This window comes from Saccopteryx leptura, chromosome 2, assembly GCF_036850995.1.
Source record: "Saccopteryx leptura isolate mSacLep1 chromosome 2, mSacLep1_pri_phased_curated, whole genome shotgun sequence".
In the NCBI taxonomy this organism is placed as follows: domain Eukaryota; kingdom Metazoa; phylum Chordata; class Mammalia; order Chiroptera; family Emballonuridae; genus Saccopteryx; species Saccopteryx leptura.
Window position 1 is genome coordinate 6,079,094 of NC_089504.1, and position 21,025 is coordinate 6,100,118.

General features: G+C 57.5%; 1 protein-coding gene across 2 annotated transcripts in view; it reads right to left on the bottom strand.

Moving 5' to 3' along the window:
• The window catches only part of HMCN2 (hemicentin 2), a 150,407-nt gene that overhangs the window by 107,519 nt on the left and 21,863 nt on the right, over nucleotides 1–21,025 (bottom strand). For both annotated transcript variants that reach the window (XM_066366902.1, XM_066366900.1), the window contains exons 5-15: nucleotides 16,211–16,382; nucleotides 15,486–15,592; nucleotides 14,209–14,329; nucleotides 12,174–12,437; nucleotides 8,917–9,061; nucleotides 8,276–8,397; nucleotides 5,817–6,089; nucleotides 4,180–4,321; nucleotides 3,577–3,704; nucleotides 1,942–2,055; nucleotides 1,064–1,213 (exon numbers count right to left, since the gene is read on the bottom strand). In XM_066366902.1, coding sequence (XP_066222999.1) covers nucleotides 1,064–1,213; nucleotides 1,942–2,055; nucleotides 3,577–3,704; nucleotides 4,180–4,321; nucleotides 5,817–6,089; nucleotides 8,276–8,397; nucleotides 8,917–9,061; nucleotides 12,174–12,437; nucleotides 14,209–14,329; nucleotides 15,486–15,592; nucleotides 16,211–16,382 — 1,738 coding nt within the window. The remainder of the gene's footprint in view (nucleotides 1–1,063; nucleotides 1,214–1,941; nucleotides 2,056–3,576; nucleotides 3,705–4,179; nucleotides 4,322–5,816; nucleotides 6,090–8,275; nucleotides 8,398–8,916; nucleotides 9,062–12,173; nucleotides 12,438–14,208; nucleotides 14,330–15,485; nucleotides 15,593–16,210; nucleotides 16,383–21,025) is intronic.

Below are 21,025 nucleotides of genomic sequence, written 5' to 3' on the forward strand. Positions count from 1 at the left end.
CATGTCCCCAGCTCTCCCAGCACCTGTCTCTCCCACTGCGGCTGCAGCAAACCCTCGGAGCCCCATCCGTACTGGCTCGGCGTGCCAAGGAGCTGTGCCTACAACGTCCGGGCAGTGCCCAGTGCCTGGATCCAGGCCTGAGACTCCGGCAGCAAAGCCAAGGCCGTGCGCCAGCCACAGAAGAACCCACACTCCCCCTCTGTGAAAAGCGGACCACGGTCCCTCGTTTATTAAGCAGCCACGACGGGCCAGACCCCCCGTGCTCAGCATCACGTGCCTGATGTCACAGAGTCCTCACAGCTCTGCCCAGGACAGAACGCAGTCCGGTCAGCCGGGGCAGACTGAGCCCAACGGCTCGACTCAAGCACGTCGACGGTCAGTGACGGAGACGAGGCTGGAGCTCGGGTCTCGGGACGGCAATGCCCTCACGTGCCTCTGCGGTGGGCAGCCTCCAGGGGGGCGCCCAGTGACCCCTGCCTCATGGCGGGCACAGGCCGTGTAGGCCTCCCACCCTGTGTTCCCAGGCTGGTCTGTGTGACCAACAGAACATTACGGGCAGGAGTGGTAGCAGGTCAGTTGCAAGAGTGCAGCTGGTTAGAAGGACTCAGAGCCACTCCGTCTCTCCTCTCTCTTTCCCTCTCTCTTGATCCCCTCCCTGCTCCTGAGGAAGCCATGTCACAAGAAGCCTTCTGCAGAAGCCCACGTGCTAAGGAGCTAAGGCCCCCCCGCCAGCAGCCACGGAGTGAGCTCAGGGTGGATCCCCCCAGATCCCCCCAACCCAGCCGTGCCTTCCTGCGGTGCAGCCCCGGCCAGCGTCCGAACCACAGTGCCGGGAGGCTGGCAGCCAGAACCATCCGGCTGAGTCGCTCCCAGAACCCTGACCCTCCGGAACTTAAACCACAAAGTTTAAGTAATCTGTGGCAGAGCGAGAAGTAATACATACACCATCTCCCTGACCTCCCTTGCCCCCTCGTGCTCGGGGCCCACATGACGCAAACTCCTCACGGACCAACTGCCCGGTGGAGGAAGGGGCGGGCAGGTGGGGGGGCAGGTGCACACTCACGTCCAACCTCCAGCCGGACTTCCGCGGAGGCGTCGCCCAACTCGTTGACAGCTTGGCAGGTGTAGACGCCAGCGTCCCTCTCCTGCGCCGCCGGGATCCGGAGCGTCCCCGAGCTGGAGGCCTCGGGGGCCACAATCATTTCAAGACCCCCTGGGGCAGAGATGGCACAGCATCAGGTAAAGGTCCACGGTCGCCCGCCGTGGGGGGCTGGGGGCTCAGGGCCGCCTCCTGCAACTCAGAAGGCTGGGGCCCCAGAAGTCAGGGGACAGAGGCTAACGGGGGACAGTGTCAGCTCTGCCAGATGAAAAGAGGTCTGAAGATGGATGGTAAATGTACCGACTGCCCCTGAGCAGGGCACCTAAAAACGGTGAAGGTGGTGAATTTGATACGCGTTTTACCACAATTAAAAAAATAAATAAATAAAGTTAAGTCCACACAGGTGGGTTCAGTTAGTTCCCTGAGCCCCTCTGATGACTAAGAGCGAGGCCCGGCCCGTCCTCCTCCACGTGACAAGCTCATCACGCCTTGCCTGGGCCTCCCTCCCTGACGGGTCCCCACCCCACTTCACACACGCGGACTCGTTTAAGCCTCACGGTCATCTCGGATTGTCCCCATTTTCCAGATAAGGAAGCCAGCTCGGCGATGCCAGGTCGCCTGCCCAAGGTCACCCAGGGGAGTCGGAAGGCAAACCTGCTGCCAACTCCCGAGCCGCTATGTGCACTCCGGGTGGGGACAGGGGCTGCTGAAACGGGCCATTTCTCCCCGATATCCCATCAGGAATAACCCCTCCCCCCCCCCGCCAATGACCGTTCTGGAAAGCTGATCCAGGGCCCCAGTGGGACAGTTTGGAGGCCCCTCTCCCCACCCCACCCCCGTACCTCGGTACCAGATGACCCGGGGCGGCGGCACCCCAGACGCCTCACATGCCAGCACGGCCTCCTGGCCGACAGCGGCGAGCACCACGCCACTCACAGCAGAGACCGACGGTGGGTCTGTGTGGGGAACAGGTGGGAAATGTGGGACCACCCCACAAACTCCCGAGAATGAGAATGTGGCTTCCCACAGCTGGGGAGGGGGCGGGGGCGGGGGAGAGGTGGAACTGAGCCCTCTGCCTGCTCCCCATCCCCCCCGTTGGCGTATTGGGGAGGGGGGCTGGCATCCCATGCAGGGCATTTTAGGACCTTGTAGGGCAGGCATCCCCAAACTACGGCCCGCGGGCTGCATGTGGCCCCCTGAAACCATTTATACAGCTCCCACCACACTTCCGGAAAGGGGCACCTCTTTCACTGGTGGTCAGTGAGAGGAGCACTGTATGTGGCGGCCCCCCAATGGTCTGAGGGACAGTGAGCTGGCCCCCTGTGTAAAAAGTTTGGGGACCCCTGTTAGGGTTTTGGCTTTCAAGGCAGGTTCGGTGAGGAACAACAGGGCGGGGGTTTGGGCCAGGGGTGACTGGCTTTATTTAGTTTGAGGTCTTGGGTGGGAAGCTTGTAAAAAACGAGCTGTGGGCCCTGTTGGGGACAGTCACCCCAGAAAGACTTAGACACAGCTCGTTTTTTTTTGTTGTTGTTGTTGTTTTTGTTTGTTTGTTTGTTTGTTTTATTTTTCTGAAGCTGGAAACGGGGAGAGACAGTCAGACAGACTCCCGCATGTGCCCGACTAGGATCCACCTGGCACGCCCACCAGGGGCGACGCTCTGCCCACCAGGGGGCGATGCTCTACCCCTCCGGGGCGTCGCTCTGCCGCAACCAGAGCCACTCTAGCGCCTGGGGCAGAGGCCAAGGAGCCATCCCCAGCGCCCGGGCCATCTTTGCTCCAATGGAGCCTCGGCTGCGGGAGGGGAAGAGAGAGACAGAGAGAAAGGAGAGGGGGAGGGGTGGAGAAGCAGATGGGCGCTTCTCCTGTGTGCCCTGGCCAGGAATCGAACCCGGGACTTCTGCACGCCAGGCCGACGCTCTACCACTGAGCCAACCGGCCAGGGCCCACAGCTCGTTTTTTACAAGCTTCCCACCCAGGACCTCAAACTAAATAAAGCCAGTCACCCCTGGCCCAAACCCCCGCCCTGTTGTTCCTCACCGAACCTGCTTTGAAAGCCAAAACCCTACAAGGTCCTAAAATGCCCTGCGTGGGATGGCAGCCCCCCTCCCCAACACACCAGCCCCCTGGCAGCCCCTGAGCCCCCAGCACTCATTCTGGCCTCAGAGCCGTTACCCCGCCGGTCCCTCTGTGTGCAGTAGCGTCCCATTCCTGGGTCTCACGGAGGCCTCAGCTGCTCCCGTGGGTGACAGCCATGACCCTCTCCTCCCCACCTGCGTGCCCACCCATCACCCCACCCTGCTCTATCCACTCTTACCACCCGAAAGTGCCGTACTGGTCTGCGTGTGTGCCTACCCACTAGACGGGGACATGAGTTTATTATGGCTGTGCCCCCCCCCACCCCGCCTGGCACACAGCAGATGTTCAGTAAGTATCTGTGGAGGGAAGTTTCTCTCCTGAGATGCCCGTGGCCCGAGTACCTGTGTAGTAGAGGGTGACCATCTCCTCGTCTGTGCCGACCTCATTAGCAGCCTGGCAGCTGTAATTCCCGGCATCCTCTGGGGCCACTCCCTGGATGATCAGGGTTCCCTGGCCATCCACGCGGATTCTGGGGTCATGCCATAAAACGTGTTCAACAGCAAGAGGCTGGTTAGGTCGGGTCCGGCGAGGGTGGCTTCAGTCATCATCCATAAAACATTCATTACCACCCCCAGGGACCACCATTCTACGTGGCTTCCTTCTTGCCAAGCTGTGTGCCCGGCACTATAGACATTGTCACTCACGAGCCTCTCAGAGGTAAGGTGGTGGCTTGCCCAAGGCCACGCAGCCTGCCTGGCAGAGGCAGGACCAAAGCACGGGTCTGCTGGATTCTGTAGCTATGGCTCCTGACCCCGGGGCCCGCCCCGAGGCCTCATCATGTTTCCACACTAATCATGTTCCTGAGTCTCAAATGGTCCCAGAAGGAAGGCAGGGCAGATGCTACTCCCCATTTAGGGCTAAGAAGGCTGAGGCTGGGACGGACCCGCTGGGAGGCCTTGTCCACCTGTTCCCAGTCCCAGAGCCCCAGGCCCTGGGCCCCTCACCTGCTGTCCTCTTGCAGGGTGTGACCGTCACGGCTCCAGGAGATGTGGGGTGCAGGGAACCCAGAGGCTGAGCAGCTGACCCTCACCTCCACGCCCTGGGAGAAGCGCTGGGACCTGGCGTGGATGCTGACCTGCGGGGCCTCTGTCATTCAGAGAGTGGACGTGCAGGAAAGAGGCCGTCAGCGCAGCCGGGCTGTGCCAGGCCCCAGCCCTGGGACCCTCGCCCTGCCCCGCCCACGGCCGCAGAGGGCAGAGGCACAGGACTCTCCAGGAGAGGCTCCCTTGGGGCGTGGGGTTGACGGCAGCCACCCAGGACATCCCCCAGGGTACACGAGGACCAGTTCCCCCAGCACCCCCCCAGCGGGAGCCTAGAGCTCCCTGGAGCTCCCTTCTGGGCTGAGCACCTCGGAGAGGCTTAGGGAGATGTTGGGCAGGTGCCAGGGCTGGATGGTCCTCGCCTCTAGTGACCTTGGGTGGATCTCAAGGCCTGCACAAGTACTGACCCCAAACTTGGGCTCTGTCCTGGTCCTCACAAGCTCAAAGCACAACAGACTGGTCAAATAAGCTCAAACAGACCTCACCGACTCCCCATCTAAAAATGGCGAACACGCCCCTCCCATCCCAGCAGTCTAGATATGGTCTCAGAATCCTTGTCCAGGCCCTGGCCGGTTGGCTCAGCGGTAGAGCGTTGGCCTGGTGTGCATGAGTCCCGGGTTCAATTCCCGGCCAGGGCACACAGGAGAAGCGCCCATCTGCTTCTCCATCCCTCCCCCTCTCCTTCCTCTCTGTCTCTCTCTTCCCCTCCCGCAGCCGAGGCTCCATTGGAGCAAAAGATGGCCCGGGCGCTGGGGATGGCTCCTTGGCCTCTGCCCCAGACGCTAGAGTGGCTCTGGTCGTGGCAGAGCGACGCCCCAGAGGGGCAGAGCATCGCCCCCTGGTGGGCGTGCCGGGTGGATCCCGGTTGGGCACATGCGGGAGTCTGTCTGACTGCCTCCCCGTTTCCAGCTTCAGAAAAATTAAAAAAAAAAAAAAAAAAAAGAATCCTTGTCCACACACCCCAGGCATCCAATCAAGGGTTACAAGCACCAGAGAGAACACTTGTTTCAACCCCTTGACTTTTACACTTGGGGAAACAGCACCCCAGGGAAGAGGGTCTGTATAAACCCTGGTAGACCTGAGGCCACATCTAAGTCCTAAAACTCCACAACGGGTTCTCTTCCAACTGTCTCCTCCATCCCTGTCTAATCAGTGCTGCCCAGCCCCTGCCAAGCACATCTGATCTCTGGGCTTTCAGACATTTCCAGTATTCCCTCCCTGTCCTACATATTGTGGGCAGCGTAGACAATGGAGGTGCTCAATAGCGTGGGAAAAGGTCAGGACACAATAAAATTGGCTTGGCCTACAGCAGTAGAAATCTAGGTTAGATAAGAGGAGGAACTTCCCAAGAGTGAGAACCACGAGACACAGGGCTAGAAGGCTCAGGCTCCTCTTTCTCTGAAGTGCAGAGGACACTGCAAGGGCTGACACTGCCTGCACGGAGGTGCTGTCTGGGCAGAGGAATGGATCGATGGGCTTTGGGGGTGAACACTAGGTCATGTGTGGGACTGGGAGGACAGCCATGGCAGGCAGAGCCTCACCTCGCACCAGGAGCCAGACGGACGCTCTTGTGACCCCATTGGCATTGCTGGCTATGCACTGGTACCGCCCGCGGTCACTGGGAATGATGGCGCTGACCTCCAGGGACAGGTTGGCCAGCTGCCTGACTCTGCCTGTCGAAGCCGACAGGACTCGCCAGTCCCGCACCCACGTCAGGTTGTAGGGGGCCTCTCCCAGGACCTGGCAGGACAGAACGGAGGTCTCCCCCGGGGACACGGTCACGTTGGGCACAGGAAGCAGCTGTGGCGGAGGGTCTGCAGGGACATGAGCACGGGAGGATCTGAGGGGCTGGGGCGGGGAGGGCGCCAACCTGCAGGCTGCCTGTCATGCCCCAACGCCGGAACCCAGCGCAGTACCCCTCAGGAGAGGCTAAGCTGCATCCGCCCACCAGCCGGGATGGTGCCGCCCAGGGAGGGCGCATTTCCCTGTCGCCATCAGACACCCACGGAGGGCAGCATGGTGTGTGTGTGCTCTGCACCCCACAGCCACCTGCGGTGTTTAACAAAAGCTACTCCACTCTTCACACCCTTTGAGCCAATATTTGTACCCTGGGGAATAAAGCACGGGTTTTAAACTAACCCTCAAGAGGGAAAGAATACTGAGTGCTAAGCTCTTCTCTGGGCAAACAGCAGGGCTACGATAACATCCTCACGTGGAACTGAGGCCTCCAGCCCAAGAGAGGGGAGAGCAGAGAAAACCTCTACCTCGACAAGAAAAAGCCGTGAGAGGTGACAGGGTTAGAGACTGTCTCCCCAGGGACACGGGCCTGAGAACCCGCAGGGGAAAGGCTGGACCCACACAGGCTCTGGGGTCAGTGGCTGTGAGGTCCAGGCAAGGGCGTGTGACCTCTGGCAGCCACAGAAACGAAGTGGACACTGACACACTGGGGCAAACAGGGAAAAGTGACGATGGACGGAATTCAACAGCCCTAAGGCATTAATTACTGTTTGATTTATTAGGCGTGATCATTACCATTTGATTTATTAGGCGTGATCATGAATATTAGGCGAGAAAATCTACTTCTTTCCAAAAGAGATAAATATTGAAATGTATTGTATCTCTTTAAGTCTATTTACGCCAACGTGTTCCGCCCATGCACCTCAATATGCCAGCTTACACACGGGTGCCTGTGTGCTGTGGGGGGGGGGGGACCTGTAGGAGCTGATTGTAGTGCATCAGACAATGACAGGGACTTGGAGTCACAAGCCCTGAATTTGGGATGAAAAGAGTTTAGCCAGAAGGAGAAGAAGCAGATAAAGCACATGATTAGTGCTAGTTAAGTCTAAGCAACGGGGCAAGCTTTCTTCACCGCTCTCCCCCTCTGTGCTCGTCATTTACAAAGAGGAAAGTTTGGTTAATTCATGCCGTCAGCATATCGGCTGACACGCTGTGTTGTCGGAGGCGATCAACACTCAGGCTGTTATAAGCATGTACACCAGTCTCCCAGTTTTGTTGAAACGTACACAGAGATAAAGTCTGAAAGGAAGGAAGTAAATGAACATGCACTTAGAGAACGCAGAGGGCCTGGCTTTCCATGGGGTCGGGCTCCTCCTCATCTCTCCCAGACAGCTGAGGTCTATAGTTTAAAAACATAAAGCCAATTTCAGGACCCTGGCCCGTTGGCTCAGTGGTAGAGCGTCGGCCCGGCGTGTGGAAGTCCTAGGTTTGATTCCCGGCCAGGGCATACAGGAGAAGTGCCCATCTGCTTCTCCACTCCTCCCCCTCTCCTTCCTCTCTGTCTCTCTCTTCCCCTCCCGCAGCCAAGGCTCCACTGGAGCAAAGTTGGCCCTGGCGCTGAGGACGGCTTCATGGCCTCCGCCTCAGGAACTAGAATGGCTCCAGTTGTAACAGAGCACAGATGGGCAGAGCATCGCCCCCTGGTGGGCATGCCGGATGGATCACAGTGGGCGTATGCAGGAGTCTGTCTGCCTCCCCCCCTCCCCCCAATTCCCACTTCAGGGGGGAAAATATATATGTATGTATGTATATATATCCAAAAAGCCAATTTCATTTCAAGATGGTCTGTGGCATTCTCAGCCTCCCTGAGCCGGAGGGTGCCATCCTGGTGGGGGAGATGGAGGCATAAGGTATCAGGAACTGCGAGATGGACGGTGGCCTCTGGAAAAGCCTGGGGGCTGGCCACATCCCAAAGGCCAAACCATGAGGTCAGAGGTATGAGTAAGGCTGGGCAGGGGGAGCAGGGCCTGAGGCGGGGGTCTCAGCCTCTCTCCAAAGGAGACCTGCGTGAGGTCACCCTGGGTGAGACAGCCCACATGCAGAACCATCTGGCCGGTGGCAGCACGGGCAGCTGGACCCTGGGTGATGGACAGTCCCCAGCAGCTGGTTGGCACGCTCCCCCACAGATGGAAACACCCCGGGAGGAAGTCCTACAGGGAAGAGTCAGGAAGGGGGTGGGGCGGCGACCGGCGGAGGGACAGACCTGTGATGACAATCTGGGCCTGTGCTCGGCCGGTCCCAGCCCTGCTGACCGCCGTGCACTCGTACGTGCCTTCCTCGGCCTTGGAGGCCCGCGGGACCTCCCAGCTGCTGTTTCCTGACTCCCTGTGAACACACCACAGCTGGGGACACACAATTGCCCTGACCCAGTCGGGGTCCCCCAGCCTCGCTCAGCCCTCGGAGGGACCCCGCTCCCCTGCCCCTGCCCATGTGGGAGGCCCCAAAACCTCTTGGAGGCTTGGTCAGAAGAAGTGGGCAGCCAAGGACATGCAAACTCCACATTATGCTGAGTGACTCTGAGCAAGTCCCTTCCCCTCTCTGAGCCCTGGACTTCCGTTCGTGAAGGGCAGTGTCTCAGAGGGTCTTTCCTGCCCTGACCAAGGTGGAGCCAGGCCTTGCATGGGTTAAGTTTTATGGGAGCTAAGGAAGGCCCAGCAGAGTTGGGAGTCTCGGGGACCACCCTCGCCCCTCCCTGGCCACACTGGGAGGTGCCAGGCTGGGCTGCCCTGGAGGACAATATGACTGAGACCAAGGTCCCTCCCCTGCCACCACCCACTCCGCCCAGATCCCTGCAGGGCATCAGGACCCCAGGAGCCCTGTGGCTGAGGACAAGGGGCCACTCACTGCAAGTGCCTCTCCTCGCCCAGCCTGGCTCCATTCCGCTGCAGCTGTAGCCGGAAGGGGAGGGCGCTGTGCACTGAGCAGGACACCAGCAGGGGCTGGCGCAGGTAGCCGTGGATCCTGGGGGGCATGCTGACCAGGGGGGCACCTGCAGGCAAAGACCAGCACTCAGGAGTCCTCCCTGCCGCCCCACGGCCTGTCCTCACGACACCCAGCAACACAGACCCACGGCGATGGGCCAGAGGCCGAGGCTGGAACTCGACCCGGCTCTGCCATCCGGTGGTCACTGAGAGTGGGTCGCTTCACCACTCCAAGACTCAGTCTCCACCTCTGTGAAGTGGGGTGGCTCGCAGCGCTGACCTCACTGCATTGTCACGAGGAGCTGCTGAGAGGCCGTGCGTGGAAAGCACGTGGCCTGTGCCCACGGCGTGGCGAGCTCTGTCAGGGAAAGCTCTCGCTGCTTTTACGGTTTATGACAAGTCTCGGTTAGTCTGCGCCATTGTTTCCTCAGTGGCTCCAGACAGGGAAGTGGGAACTGAAGTCTTGGTGAAATACCGGGCTCTCTGGGGTGGGGGCAGGGCTGCGACTGCTCATCGGCCTGGAGGCCAGCTCTACCAAAACATGTTAGGGGAAAGTCTTTTTTTTTTCTTTATATAAAAATAAGCATATGCCCTGGCCGGTTGGCTCAGCGGTAGAGCGTCGGCCTGGCGTGCGGGGGACCCGGGTTTGATTCCCGGCCAGGGCACACAGGAGAAGCGCCTATTTGCTTCTCCACCCCCCACCTCCTTCCTCTCTGTCTCTCTCTTCCCCTCCCGCAGCCGAGGCTCCATTGGAGCAAAGATGGCCCGGGCACTGGGGATGGCTCCTTGGCCGCTGCCCCAGGCGCTAGAGTGGCTCTGGTCGCAGCAGAGCGACGCCCCGGAGGGGCAGAGCATCACCCCCTGGTGGGCGTGCCGGGTGGATCCCGGTCGGGCGCATGCGGGAGTCTGTCTGACTGTCTCTCCCTGTTTCCAGCTTCAGAAAAATACAAAAAAAAAATAATAATAATAAGCATAGCTGGAGCATGGCTGTGAATACAAGTTTCACACGCATTTTTGAGACAAAATAAGAGGCTTCCATGAAATCTCACCGCTTGTGATGAGCCCTTTGGGGCCCCAGCAGACACCACTGCTCCCTCGCCTGACCCTGGGCTTGGGGGTGGCCCAGCCTCCCCTTGGCTATCGAAGTTACTCCAGTGGGAACGGCTGCATACTACCCAGCTGGGTCAGTGGTGGTGCATCGACACCTTGCTGGGTGACCACAACCCTGGATTGCCCGCTCCCCATTCCCACAAGGAGACGCTGTGAGGGTTGGACAATGTGCCAGACCTCTTCTGAGCACAGGGCTGGGGGTGGGAGGGTGTGACATCATGCTGCAGGCTCCCTCCCAAGAAAGAGGGGTGTCGGACCATCCAGTCACGTCCTCAGCTGTGTGCAAAGCCGCCGCCGCTCACCCCCCTCCAACGCACGTGCACACACACGGGGAGCCTCTGCAAGGCCAGCCGGGCGAGCCCAGGCCCAGTCCCCCAATCCCGTGTCTCCAGACCCACAGCCTGCCCTCTGCTCTCAGCCAAACTCCCAGCCTCCCGACCCTGGAAGGTAGAGTGGGAAGCAAAAAGCCAAAGCACACATCTCCCTGCCCCACAGACACATTTTAATCTAGAGCTGAGATGGAGACCAAGAACCAGAGCTGAACTCCAAGTTCTCAGATCAGTCTCAGAGAACCGGGGAGAGAAACAGAGGCTGTTACCCTCCTGCTGAAATTCCTTCCTGCAGACTCCTCTCAGAGCTGTCAAGGCCCAGCGGGGGTGGGGTGGCCAGGGACCACCATGGGGGAGCAGAGGCCAGGAGGCTGGAGAGAAGTGTCCTACAGTCCTCCACCTCGCCATGGGCACCTCGGTGCCCCCCTGCCCTCTACGGAAGTGGACGGAGGAGTCTGCCCCAAGCTGAGATCGCCAGCAAAGATGCTGGAATGTCAGTGGCATCCACTTCTGTGAGCTCCTTTTTGGCCACCCCCGTGGGAAGGCAGCGAGTGGGCAGGAGCAGGGGATGGAGCCCAATAAGGAAGCCAATGGCCGGTGAACTCCGATGGCCCTCAAGGACCAGAGGCAGAGCGGGAACGCCAGAGACCCCACCCAGCCCGGATGAGAGACCTCTGGGACACACGGAAAATCAGCGAAAGGCCAACGCATGTGGGAACCACTACAACGTAACCCAAGATGGCACCACAAATTGACCTGTGCCTATGACACATAATAGTCATGGCAGCTGCCGCATATGGCCGGCCCTGGCCCACAATCCCCACTTCCTGGTGCAGACTCTGAGCACCACGAGAGTGTCTCACTATGTGCATTTGTTTACGGATCCTCTAAGCAACCCTTTCTTCATCTGTAAAAAAGGGAACACATCTCAGAAACGTTATAAACATTCAATGAGCTAAAGCCTGGCAAGTGCTCGGCCCAGGACTGTCCCATAGGAAGTGCTCTAAATGATGACTATGTTAGTATGACCGTGGTTATAATTATGATACTGACTATAATCATGAAAAAACATACTGAAACCCACTACCCTGCCCACTGTTGTGTCTATAGTGCCCAGCACCATGACTGATGCAAAATGAATGTTGGATGGCCAGGTGGATGAATATAGATGGATAAATGGGTAGATGGGTGGGTGGGTGGAGGGGTGGGTGGGTGAGTGGGTGGGTGGGTGGGTGGAGGGGTGGGTGGGTAGATGCATGAGTGGTTAAGGAGTGGGAAGGTGGATGAATGGGTAGATAAATGAATGAAGGCATGGGTGGATGGGTGGATGCATGGATGTGTGGATGGATGAGTATATGGGTGGGTAAATGTTTGGATGGATGAGTGGGTGGGTAGGTGGATATTTGGATGGATGAGTGGGTGAGTGGGTGAGTGGTGGGTGAGTGGGTGGATGTTTCGATGGACAGGTGGGTGGGTGGATGGATAAGTGGTTATGAATGGACAGATGCATGTGTGGGTAAATAGGTGAATGCGTGCGTGGCTGGATGAGCCCGTACAAACCTTTGAGCTGAGGGCTGTATCTGAAACACCTCAGTACCCAGCATAATACCTTGCAGAGCTTGCTGCCCACAGCAGTCTAAAGAGCACTCCCAACTCTAATCTAATCAAGGAAGGCTTCCAGGAAGAACTGGATTGACAAGTGAGACAAAAAGCTCCTGGGCTGTAAGAGCCAAACACTCACCTGGGGCCACCCCAGTGTAGGCGACTCCGGAGACTCGAAGGAGGGGGTTCCCCTCAGGGTCCTTGCCCTTCACCTTGAGGTAGAAGCGCTCCCGGGGGGCATGGAAGGGGGGCCCTCCCCACAGCTGATGGGCGGATTCGTTGGAGAGCGGCCGTGTGGGCAGAGTCAGGAGGGTCCTCCCTGAACTGTGCGAGAGCTCCACCGAGTCCACGCGGCCAGGGGTCGGCAGGCCCGTGGAGTTGATCACCAGGGAGATGGGCACCCCTGCAGAGGAAAGGGCGAGGGAGGAGGTGCTGGCGTCCGTGCTGGGCTCCGGATGCTCCCCAGAGAGGAGCTCCAGGTCCGTCAGGCAGGGATCCGCAGCTTGGCCCTCCTGCACCCACTCCAGCTCCCTGGCCTTCTCTTCCCTGTGACCGTTCATGCTGGGGGTGGGACCAGGGGGGGAGGGGAAGGGGCTTGCTGCTGTCCGTGGTCCTGAAACACCAGCCCGTGGCTTCCTCTGACCGCACCACCTCCACTCTGCACACTTGGAATCCACTGGAGTGAAACTGGGAAGAGGCGGGTTTTTTCCACCCACCCTCCCCGTGAACTCTGTCTGGGCCGTCCTCGGGCTGGCTCTGGGGACGCCCTAGATGAGAACACGCCCTAGTCTGGGAACTCGAATTCTGACTCCTGCCCCTTCTCTGCCCATGCTCAGCTGCTTCCTTGGTTTCCTTTTCTGCCTTGTTGCAAACACGCTTCTCACACGACCCCAGAGAGCACAGAACTGAGCTGGGGTCCCATCATTTCCTTCGTTAACTTGGGAACTTTTGACTGGTTTCTTCCTTTTTAGACAGTTATTGATTTTTTTTCCTCTCAGACATCACAATCCAGGGACGAGTGGGTTTGGTTGGTAGGGTCCATAAAATGCCTTAACATTCTTAAAGAAACATGGAATAATCTGGAAAAGGCATATAAAAATCTAGAAGTCCAGATTCCTTTGAAAAATGGCGTGTGTCAGTGCTGAGTCCCAAGGGTCAGCCATCGGCACGTAGCGGGTGCGCCCTGGGGTCCAGGCAGGCTGTCCCGCTCGCTGTCCAGTGAGCCACGGCCCCCCCACTCCCTGAGGCTGCCGGCACAGGGGCCAAGGGCCAACCTCTGCTTATAATTCGTAATTTCTCTGTCTTCCTCTTTATAAACAGCGTCTGGGACCCTCACCTTTACTAAAAGCAGAAAGCCAAGAGGGTCAGGCACACAGGAACCCCGTCCCCTGGCCTGTTACACGAAAAAGGCTCTAAGGGTCTGGTACGCACCACGTTTGGTCACTATTCCGTGGTCCAAAGTTTGCCCGACCTGGTCTAGGTCCCCCCCCCCCCATAGCTCCTCCGAGCTGGTCCCGGCAAAATCATCCAAGTGGCCCCATGACCACTTGGGACCATACTTTCCAAACTATAAGTTGGGGCCTCTGACCCGGCCCGCAGATGGTATTTTCTGGCGTGGAGCCCTGGCGACCTGAGGCAGAAGCCGCTGCCTGCGCCGAGGCCGACCTCCTTCAGACAGAGCGGGGAGGGGACACGGGCCACCTCCGAGCCGAAAACGGACCCTGTGCCTCCAACTCAACACACACACCCCCCCACGGCACCGACCCTGCCAGCCTGCACACTGACACGCCCATCGGGACGCTCACTCCGCGGAGCCAGGCGCTACCCTCCTGTTCGGGGAAGCTAGCCACTCGCCTGGACCTCGCAGCTGATTGGACCTGCCTGACGGTCACGGGAAAATCGAGCAAGTGAGGCTGTTGATAAATGAGTCCGACCCAGAGAAAGGGGAAGGTGTGAGATCAGCAGTAACGGAGCAGCGTAAGGTCCTGCAGGCCTTCAGGGGCAGGGAGCATGTGTGAACGGTAAATGTCACCCTGGGGCTCAGCTGCCTTTGGTGCGGGGACTCAGCCGGGGCTGGGCCCCTCCCAGAGTCGCGCACTCACAGCGGCCCCCAGAGCCCCCATTTCCCAGAGGCAACCCCCCCCCCTTCGGAAGGCTGCTCCAGGAGCAGGTACCTTGCAGGGGCCACTCGATGGTGTGGTTGAGGTCCAGGGAGGGCTGCGTGGAGAAGCCGGCTCGGAAGTTGATGTTGCTGATGCCCGTGATCCTCACTGAGTGGCGGCCGCTGCTATAGACCTAGCGCGAGCCCAGTTCCGCGTCACCGCGGCGTCCGACCCCATCACCCCAGCTCCGGGGAGGGAGGGGCCAACCCGACCCGGCCCAGGGTCAGCACCTGGCATTCTCCCACCTTGGGGCCCCGGTACAGCGCTGTCCTGAGCAGGCTCCTGAGGCTGCCCTGCCGTTCCAGTGCCAACCCCAACACCTGTCTGTCCCTCTGCATGTCTAACCCCACCCGACCCAGCCCAGGGTCAGCACCTGGCATTCTCCCACCTTGGGGCCCCGGTACAGCGCTGTCCTGAGCAGGCTCCTGAGGCTGCCCTGCCGTTCCAGTGCCAACCCCAACACCTGTCTGTCCCCCTGCATGTCTAACCCCACCCGACCCAGCCCAGGGTCAGCACCTGGCATTCTCCCACCTTGGCAGACACGTGGGCAAGGTACCTGCTCCCTGGGGCCCCGGTACAGCGCTGTCCTGAGCGGGCTCCTGAGGCTGCCCTGCCATTTCAGTGCCAACCCCAACACCTGTCTGTCCCCCTGCATGTCTAACCCCTGCCTCGCCTTCCCATGGCCATTACAGATCTTGGCTCAAAGATGCTCAGAGCCTCAAGGGCAGGGGTCAATGCAGCGACTCCACCTGCAGCTCCTGGCTCGGTGCCTGGCACCCCGCAAATGCTCCATAGATCTGTGCCAGTCAGCAGGAGCATTTGTCCTTCCTTCCGAGGAGGCAGCCTGCCGTACCCTGCGACACTCTGTCGGCTCTCCGGCCTGCCCCCTGTCCCCGGCTTCCAGCACCTTGCAGATTAGAGCAGGCCTCACTCCCCCTGCCAGACCTATTCCTCAAAGCCATCCTCCCAAGGTCACCCTTCTTTTGTGCCTTCTTCACTGGACAGGGTTCCGAGCCACACGCCAACTCAGTCACCGACCTCAGGATTCTCCAAGTCCTTCTTAAGTGTTCCCTAACTAACTCAAACCACTCCACTTCCTCTTCTATCACAAAGCGGAACACTCCTCCTCTGTTCCTGACCCTTTACTTCTATTGATATGCCCACATCAGCATCCATGCTCCAGCTCTTTGCTTCCTAGGACCCCAGGCTCCCTGGGGCAGCAGGAAGGAAATGGCATCTCAGCCCCACGCAGCTGGGCCCCCCACAGCCCAGGAATGCAGCCCCCCTACCTTGATGGACCATAGCCCAGGATGCTCAGGCTTGAAGGCCACAACCTTGGCCGAGTCAGGGATGTTGAGAAGTACATTGAGGCCCTCATCCTTTTTCAGAATCCTCCCTGTGGAAACCCCAATGACTGCTCAGTCCCCAACCCTTTCCTGGGGGTGGCAGAGGCCCCACTCTGTCCCCAGGAACCCATGGCTCTCCAAACACCAGCCTCAGGCTTCCCAGAGAAACCGACAAGAGGCCTTTGGTGGTGCTCGGGTCTCCACCTCCTTCTGCACTCCACCTCATCCCTCCCCGGGTGCAGGGACATACACCCGGCCTCTAGACTAGGGTACTCATGACATCCTCGGAGCACCGTGGAGCCAGGTGGCCAGGTCCAAATCACACTGAGAAGTCACTCCTCCTCTCAGAACCCAGCTTCCCATCTGAGGACGTGCTACTCATTCTTGCCCTGCTGAGCCACAGTGCCACTGTAGGGGCCCACTGAGAGAGCGTGGGGAAACCCCGTGGGAGCCTCCCGCCCCAGGGCTGTCCTGATCTTAACCCCCTCACCTGGCTTCCTCACCCACCACAGGGACCCTCTCTGCCCGCCCCCTGGCAGCCCCCCACCCTCATTGCTCCCAGAGTCTTGTGTCCAAACCCCTGCCACCCCTGGCCTGCCTCTTTGTCCCGTCCTGACTCCCAGCTCCATCTCCGGTTCGAAGAGGAGGCCAGCCAGGAGCAGACATACCCAGCGGGTCTCGGACTTCGACCTCGGGTCCCGGGCCGCTCAGGGCGATGGTGACCTCCTTCAGGCTGGGGTCGAAGGGGATCTTCCAGGTGTGCTCGCCCGCTTCCTCGTGGTCCGTGGACAGCAGGTGCACCTTGGAGGCCTGGATCGCTGACTCCACCCACTTCAGCACCTGGGTGGCAGGTGTGAGACGCTGATACCAGCATGTGACCTGGACATCTGCTTGTGGCTAGCCCACCCAAGATGGGTCCCTAACAGGCTGCCAGCTGTGTGCAGAATCTGGTTACCCCCATGGGTTTCGGGCAACATACTTTCCAGGCCACCGGGAGGCCACCTCATGCCCCTCGGAGTCCCAGCAGGCTCAAATACCCTCCTGGCCTGTGGGCTCAAAGCTGTGACACCTGAATTAAGACATCCAGAGGACTCAGCTTGGCAGGCGGGAACAAGGAGTGCCCTTCTGCTGGAAAGACACTTCCTTCCTTCTTCACCTGGCCAACTTCTAGGGCACCCATCACTTCCTCCAGGAAGCCCTCCTGATGCCTCCTATACCTGGATGAACCCTGGGGATCTGAACCAATGGAGTTCACTTTCACCCCTCAAGGGACCTCAGACCACACCCCCACCAAGGTGCTGTGCTCCCTCCAAGCAGGACCCCAAAGACAGAGTTTCCTTTTGTTTCTCTTTGTACGATTGAGCACTCATACATCCTTGGTTTTTATAATTGCCTGTTCATGCTAAAACCTGACATGGGTTGGACCGGTCCCCCTGAAAGTCAGGTAGCAGGCAAGGACTCTCTCTCCAGAACGCCATACCACTTAAGTAACCATTTAGAAACAATTTCAGTGGGCTCTCCGTCTCCCTCAAAGACTGTTTCCCTGAGAGCATGGACCCCATGCTAACAACCCTGGATCCAGCCTACAACGGCCTCTCACTGAGCACAAAATTATCTGGTTCCTCCAAATCCTTACCATGGCCTTCAGGACCCTATGTTCTGTAGTTCACCTGTCCGACCTGACCCCAGATCACTGTGCCCCTGACTCCCGTCCTTGCTTGCTGGGCTGGGCCCCCACGGCCCCTTAGGCAGCCCCCACCATGCACGGCCCCTCTCCGGGGACCAACTCCTCGTTACTCTACACCGCTCGGCTTGAAGAAGTTTCTCCAACACCAGCCAGGTTGGGTTCCCCGGGATACACTCCTTTGCAGCCATCTGCACCCCAGTTGCTCACATGTATTAGATGCAGGCCTGTCTCCCCTATTAGGCTGGGAGCCCCATGGAGGTGCAGACCCTCTGCTGTGCCGAGCTCAGTGGCTGGAGCTGAGTGGGTGTTCAGGAAGCATGTATGGGCCCTGGCCGGGCAGCTCAGTTGGTTTGAGCATCATCCCAATACGCCAAGGTTGGGGGTTTGATCCCCAGTCAGAGCACACACAAGAATCAACCAGTAAACGCCTAAATAAAGTGGGACAACAAATGGATCTCCCTCTCCCTCTCTCTCTCTCTCTCTCTCTCTCTCTCTCTCTGATTTCCTTTATCTGTCTCTAAAAATCAATAAATTAAAAAATAAAAAAAAAGCTGTGTTCACTGAGCATGTTGGAGCGGGGCACACGCTTCCTGAACTGGGCCATCGGGCTTGCGTCAGGCTTGCCTGCGGACACGGACACGGACACGGAGCACTCGCCTCACTCCGCCAGCCCCGCCCCCAGCTCACACCTCCTCCTGTCCAACACCAAGCCTCCCAGGTTCCGGCAGGAAAACCAGGAAAGAGGGACCGTAGGGGCTCCTCCAGCCGGAACCTCTCTTTCCCAGCCAAGTGGCTACGAGAAGGAAGCATCGTGCGCAAACCCTAAAACTGAGACAAACTGAAACATGAACCCGACTGTAGGACAAACTGGCACCATAACCACAGAGGGGAAAATAACTTCAAGTGAGTTGAAAAGCCAGGGGCTCAGCCAGACTAGCTCCGTGGGAGGCACACTGAGGACAAAAAGAGCTACAAAGTAACCTTCAGTCAGTAGAGTCAGGTGGGCAGAACTATCAGTACTGGGATTGTGGAACTGGTTTTTGTATCAGTAGGGTAAAGCAGAGGAGGAGGATGTTCATGTCTTCTGAACCAAGATTTTCTCACGGGCAAGTGTAAAAAAGAGCTACGGCATTTAGAAACGCACTCCAAGTGAATGGAGAACCCGGTGGTTCCTTAGTACCGTTCCCCACTAGGATTTCTTGGAGAAATGGCTGATCCCAAGTCCGGGGCAGACAACTGACAAGCTAAGCCTAGGACAACTGATAATTCCATAAAGCAAGGAAGTTCTCAAACCGAACGGGGACATATCCAAAGGTCACAGGAACCGGCTCGCAGGAGCCCCCACTGGCTAAATTTGGTACAATTTGAGCCCCCAATAGAATCACTGTAATCAATGGAAACACACTGAATTATATAATCCATGTGCCCATAATACTGCTCCAAAAGGAAATGCAAAATTCAAAATCATAAAAACCTCACTTGTCACCGACAGTGACTTCTCGATTAAAGAGAAGGAATGAGTGTGAGTCCCGCCCTTTCCGTAGAAATCGGGCGTCAGAGACACCAAATCACTGCTTTGGAGAAGCACAGCTCTTCTTCATGGAAGGATGCCCACGAATAAATGTGGAAGGAATGATGCAATTAGTAAATCATCATTTTGCAACCCCCTCATGAACTAGGCGCTCCAGACAAGCATCCTCAGTGGACGCTACGACCGGCCGCCAGATGAAAGGCTGAGGGGGGAACTGGCTGTCCACACGGAGCCCCAGCAGTACCCCACAGACCACTTGAGTCATAAAAGGGAAAAACACGGCCCTGTGATGCAGAGAGCTGGCTGTCATCACCTCAACCCAGGAATCAGACTTATCACCAACAAGAGCAGGCCGGTCAGCCATGATTCCCCTACTGGTGTGATGTCAGAGAGAATACACACAGCACCAACTATGAAGTGTTCCTGCCAAGAAATCTAATCGGCCTCCATCGGATCGGTCGTGTACAGCTAACTCCCAGTTTAGGGGAAACGGAGGAGACAAAGGAAGAAATTCACGCCATAAGGAAATAATCAGATAAATCCGGAACATGGGACGTTGTAAAAATCAGGGCCTCTTCAACAAGTTGGGGGAATTAAAAAAAAAAAAGCGTAGACTGCTCCAGATGTAAGAGGGCTTGATAGACATAACAACCGAGTGGAACGCACCACCCTCGACGAGTCCCAGTTGGACGAAGACAGTTGTAAAAGACATTCTGAGGACAAGGAGGACAATCTGAGCATGGACTCACCATCAGATGGGACTAGCAAAGCGCTATGAATTAGATGATAGCGTAGGGTTCTGTGGGAGACCATTTCTTTAAAACCCACGTTGCGTTATTGACGGATAAGGCGTCACACAACTCAGCAAAAAGTAGAGGGAGAGATGAAGCAGGTGGAGCAGAAGTGTTCATTGCTGAATCTAGCTGGCACGTGCATTCTTTTTAGTTTCCCATAGCTTTGACACTTTTCATAGTAATTTTTTAAAGTAAATGTCACTTAAAAATAAAAAAGAGGCCCTGGCCGATTGGCTCAGTGGTAGAGCGTCAGCCTGGCATGCGGGAGTCCCAAGTTCGATTCCCAGCCAGGGTACACAGGAGAAGCGCCCATCTGCTTCTCCACCCCTCCCCCTCTCCTTCCTCTCTGTCTCTCTCTTCCCCTCCTGCAGCCAAGGCTCCATTGAAGCAAAGTTGGCCCAGGCACTGAGGATGGCTCTGTGGCCTCTGCCTCAGGTGCTAGAATGGCTCTGGTTGCAACAGAGCAACGCCCCAGATGGGCAGAGCATCACCCCCTGGTGGGCATGCCGGGTGGATCCCGGTCAGGCGCATGCGGGAGTCTGACTGCCTCCCTATTTCCAACTTCAGAAAAAAAAATAATAATAAATAAATAAATAAAAACACATGTTGTATGATTTCCCATAGGAACTGTAAACCTACTTCTGTCCCACCCTATATATACCTGAGCAACCATCGTGGTAGCCTGTTGCAGCTTCCTGGAATACTGTTTGAAGAAGAAAGGAGAAGCCACATTCTGTCTCAATTTTTAAAAAGCTCTGTGGTTGATTAGCAATGTCTGCCATGGAGACGGCATTAGAAGGTAATGTCTTGCATGCTGTCGGTTGGCCCTTCTTGCTCTAAATCACTATCCTTTAGCTCTGCCGACCGTGTGATCTTCCATAGAAAGAACAGGAATTGGAAGAATTGCCCAAGATTTAGAAAATGCATATATTTTCTTCAGACTGAGCTAGAACATATGTGCCTAGATTTTACAGCTAGATTTAAGTTATCACCAGATAAGAATCTTGTGTTCTGAAAATGCAGCTGTTTTTCTGCTTAGAACGGCTTCATTCTTCTGTTTCGCCTAGCTTTCTAAGTAACGTTTCCCTTGAAAAGATCCCACCTGTCTTCACCAAGGAATGGGAACCAGACTCTTCGTCCGTGTGGGGGTGGACTGGTAGGGAGCAGCAGCCAAGGCTCCCAGCTGGACAGAAGCTGGCAAATTAAGCGCAGCAACTCCCCCGACTGCAAAATAACAGCTCTGTGATCACGTTTTTCCCCCCGGGGCCAGGCCTTGTCTGCTCCTGGGCCGGGCCAGGCCGGGCCACGGGTCAGGTAGAAATCATAACTGAGCAAAGCTGCCAGGAGGTGGTGGCAGTACCAGTTAACAACCACCCAGATAAGTCACACTGCTACTGTGTTACAACTGTTATTAGAAGCTCGTTCTAGAATGTTCTGATGCAGGGAGGAGGCCCGGGAATTTAGGCTTCTG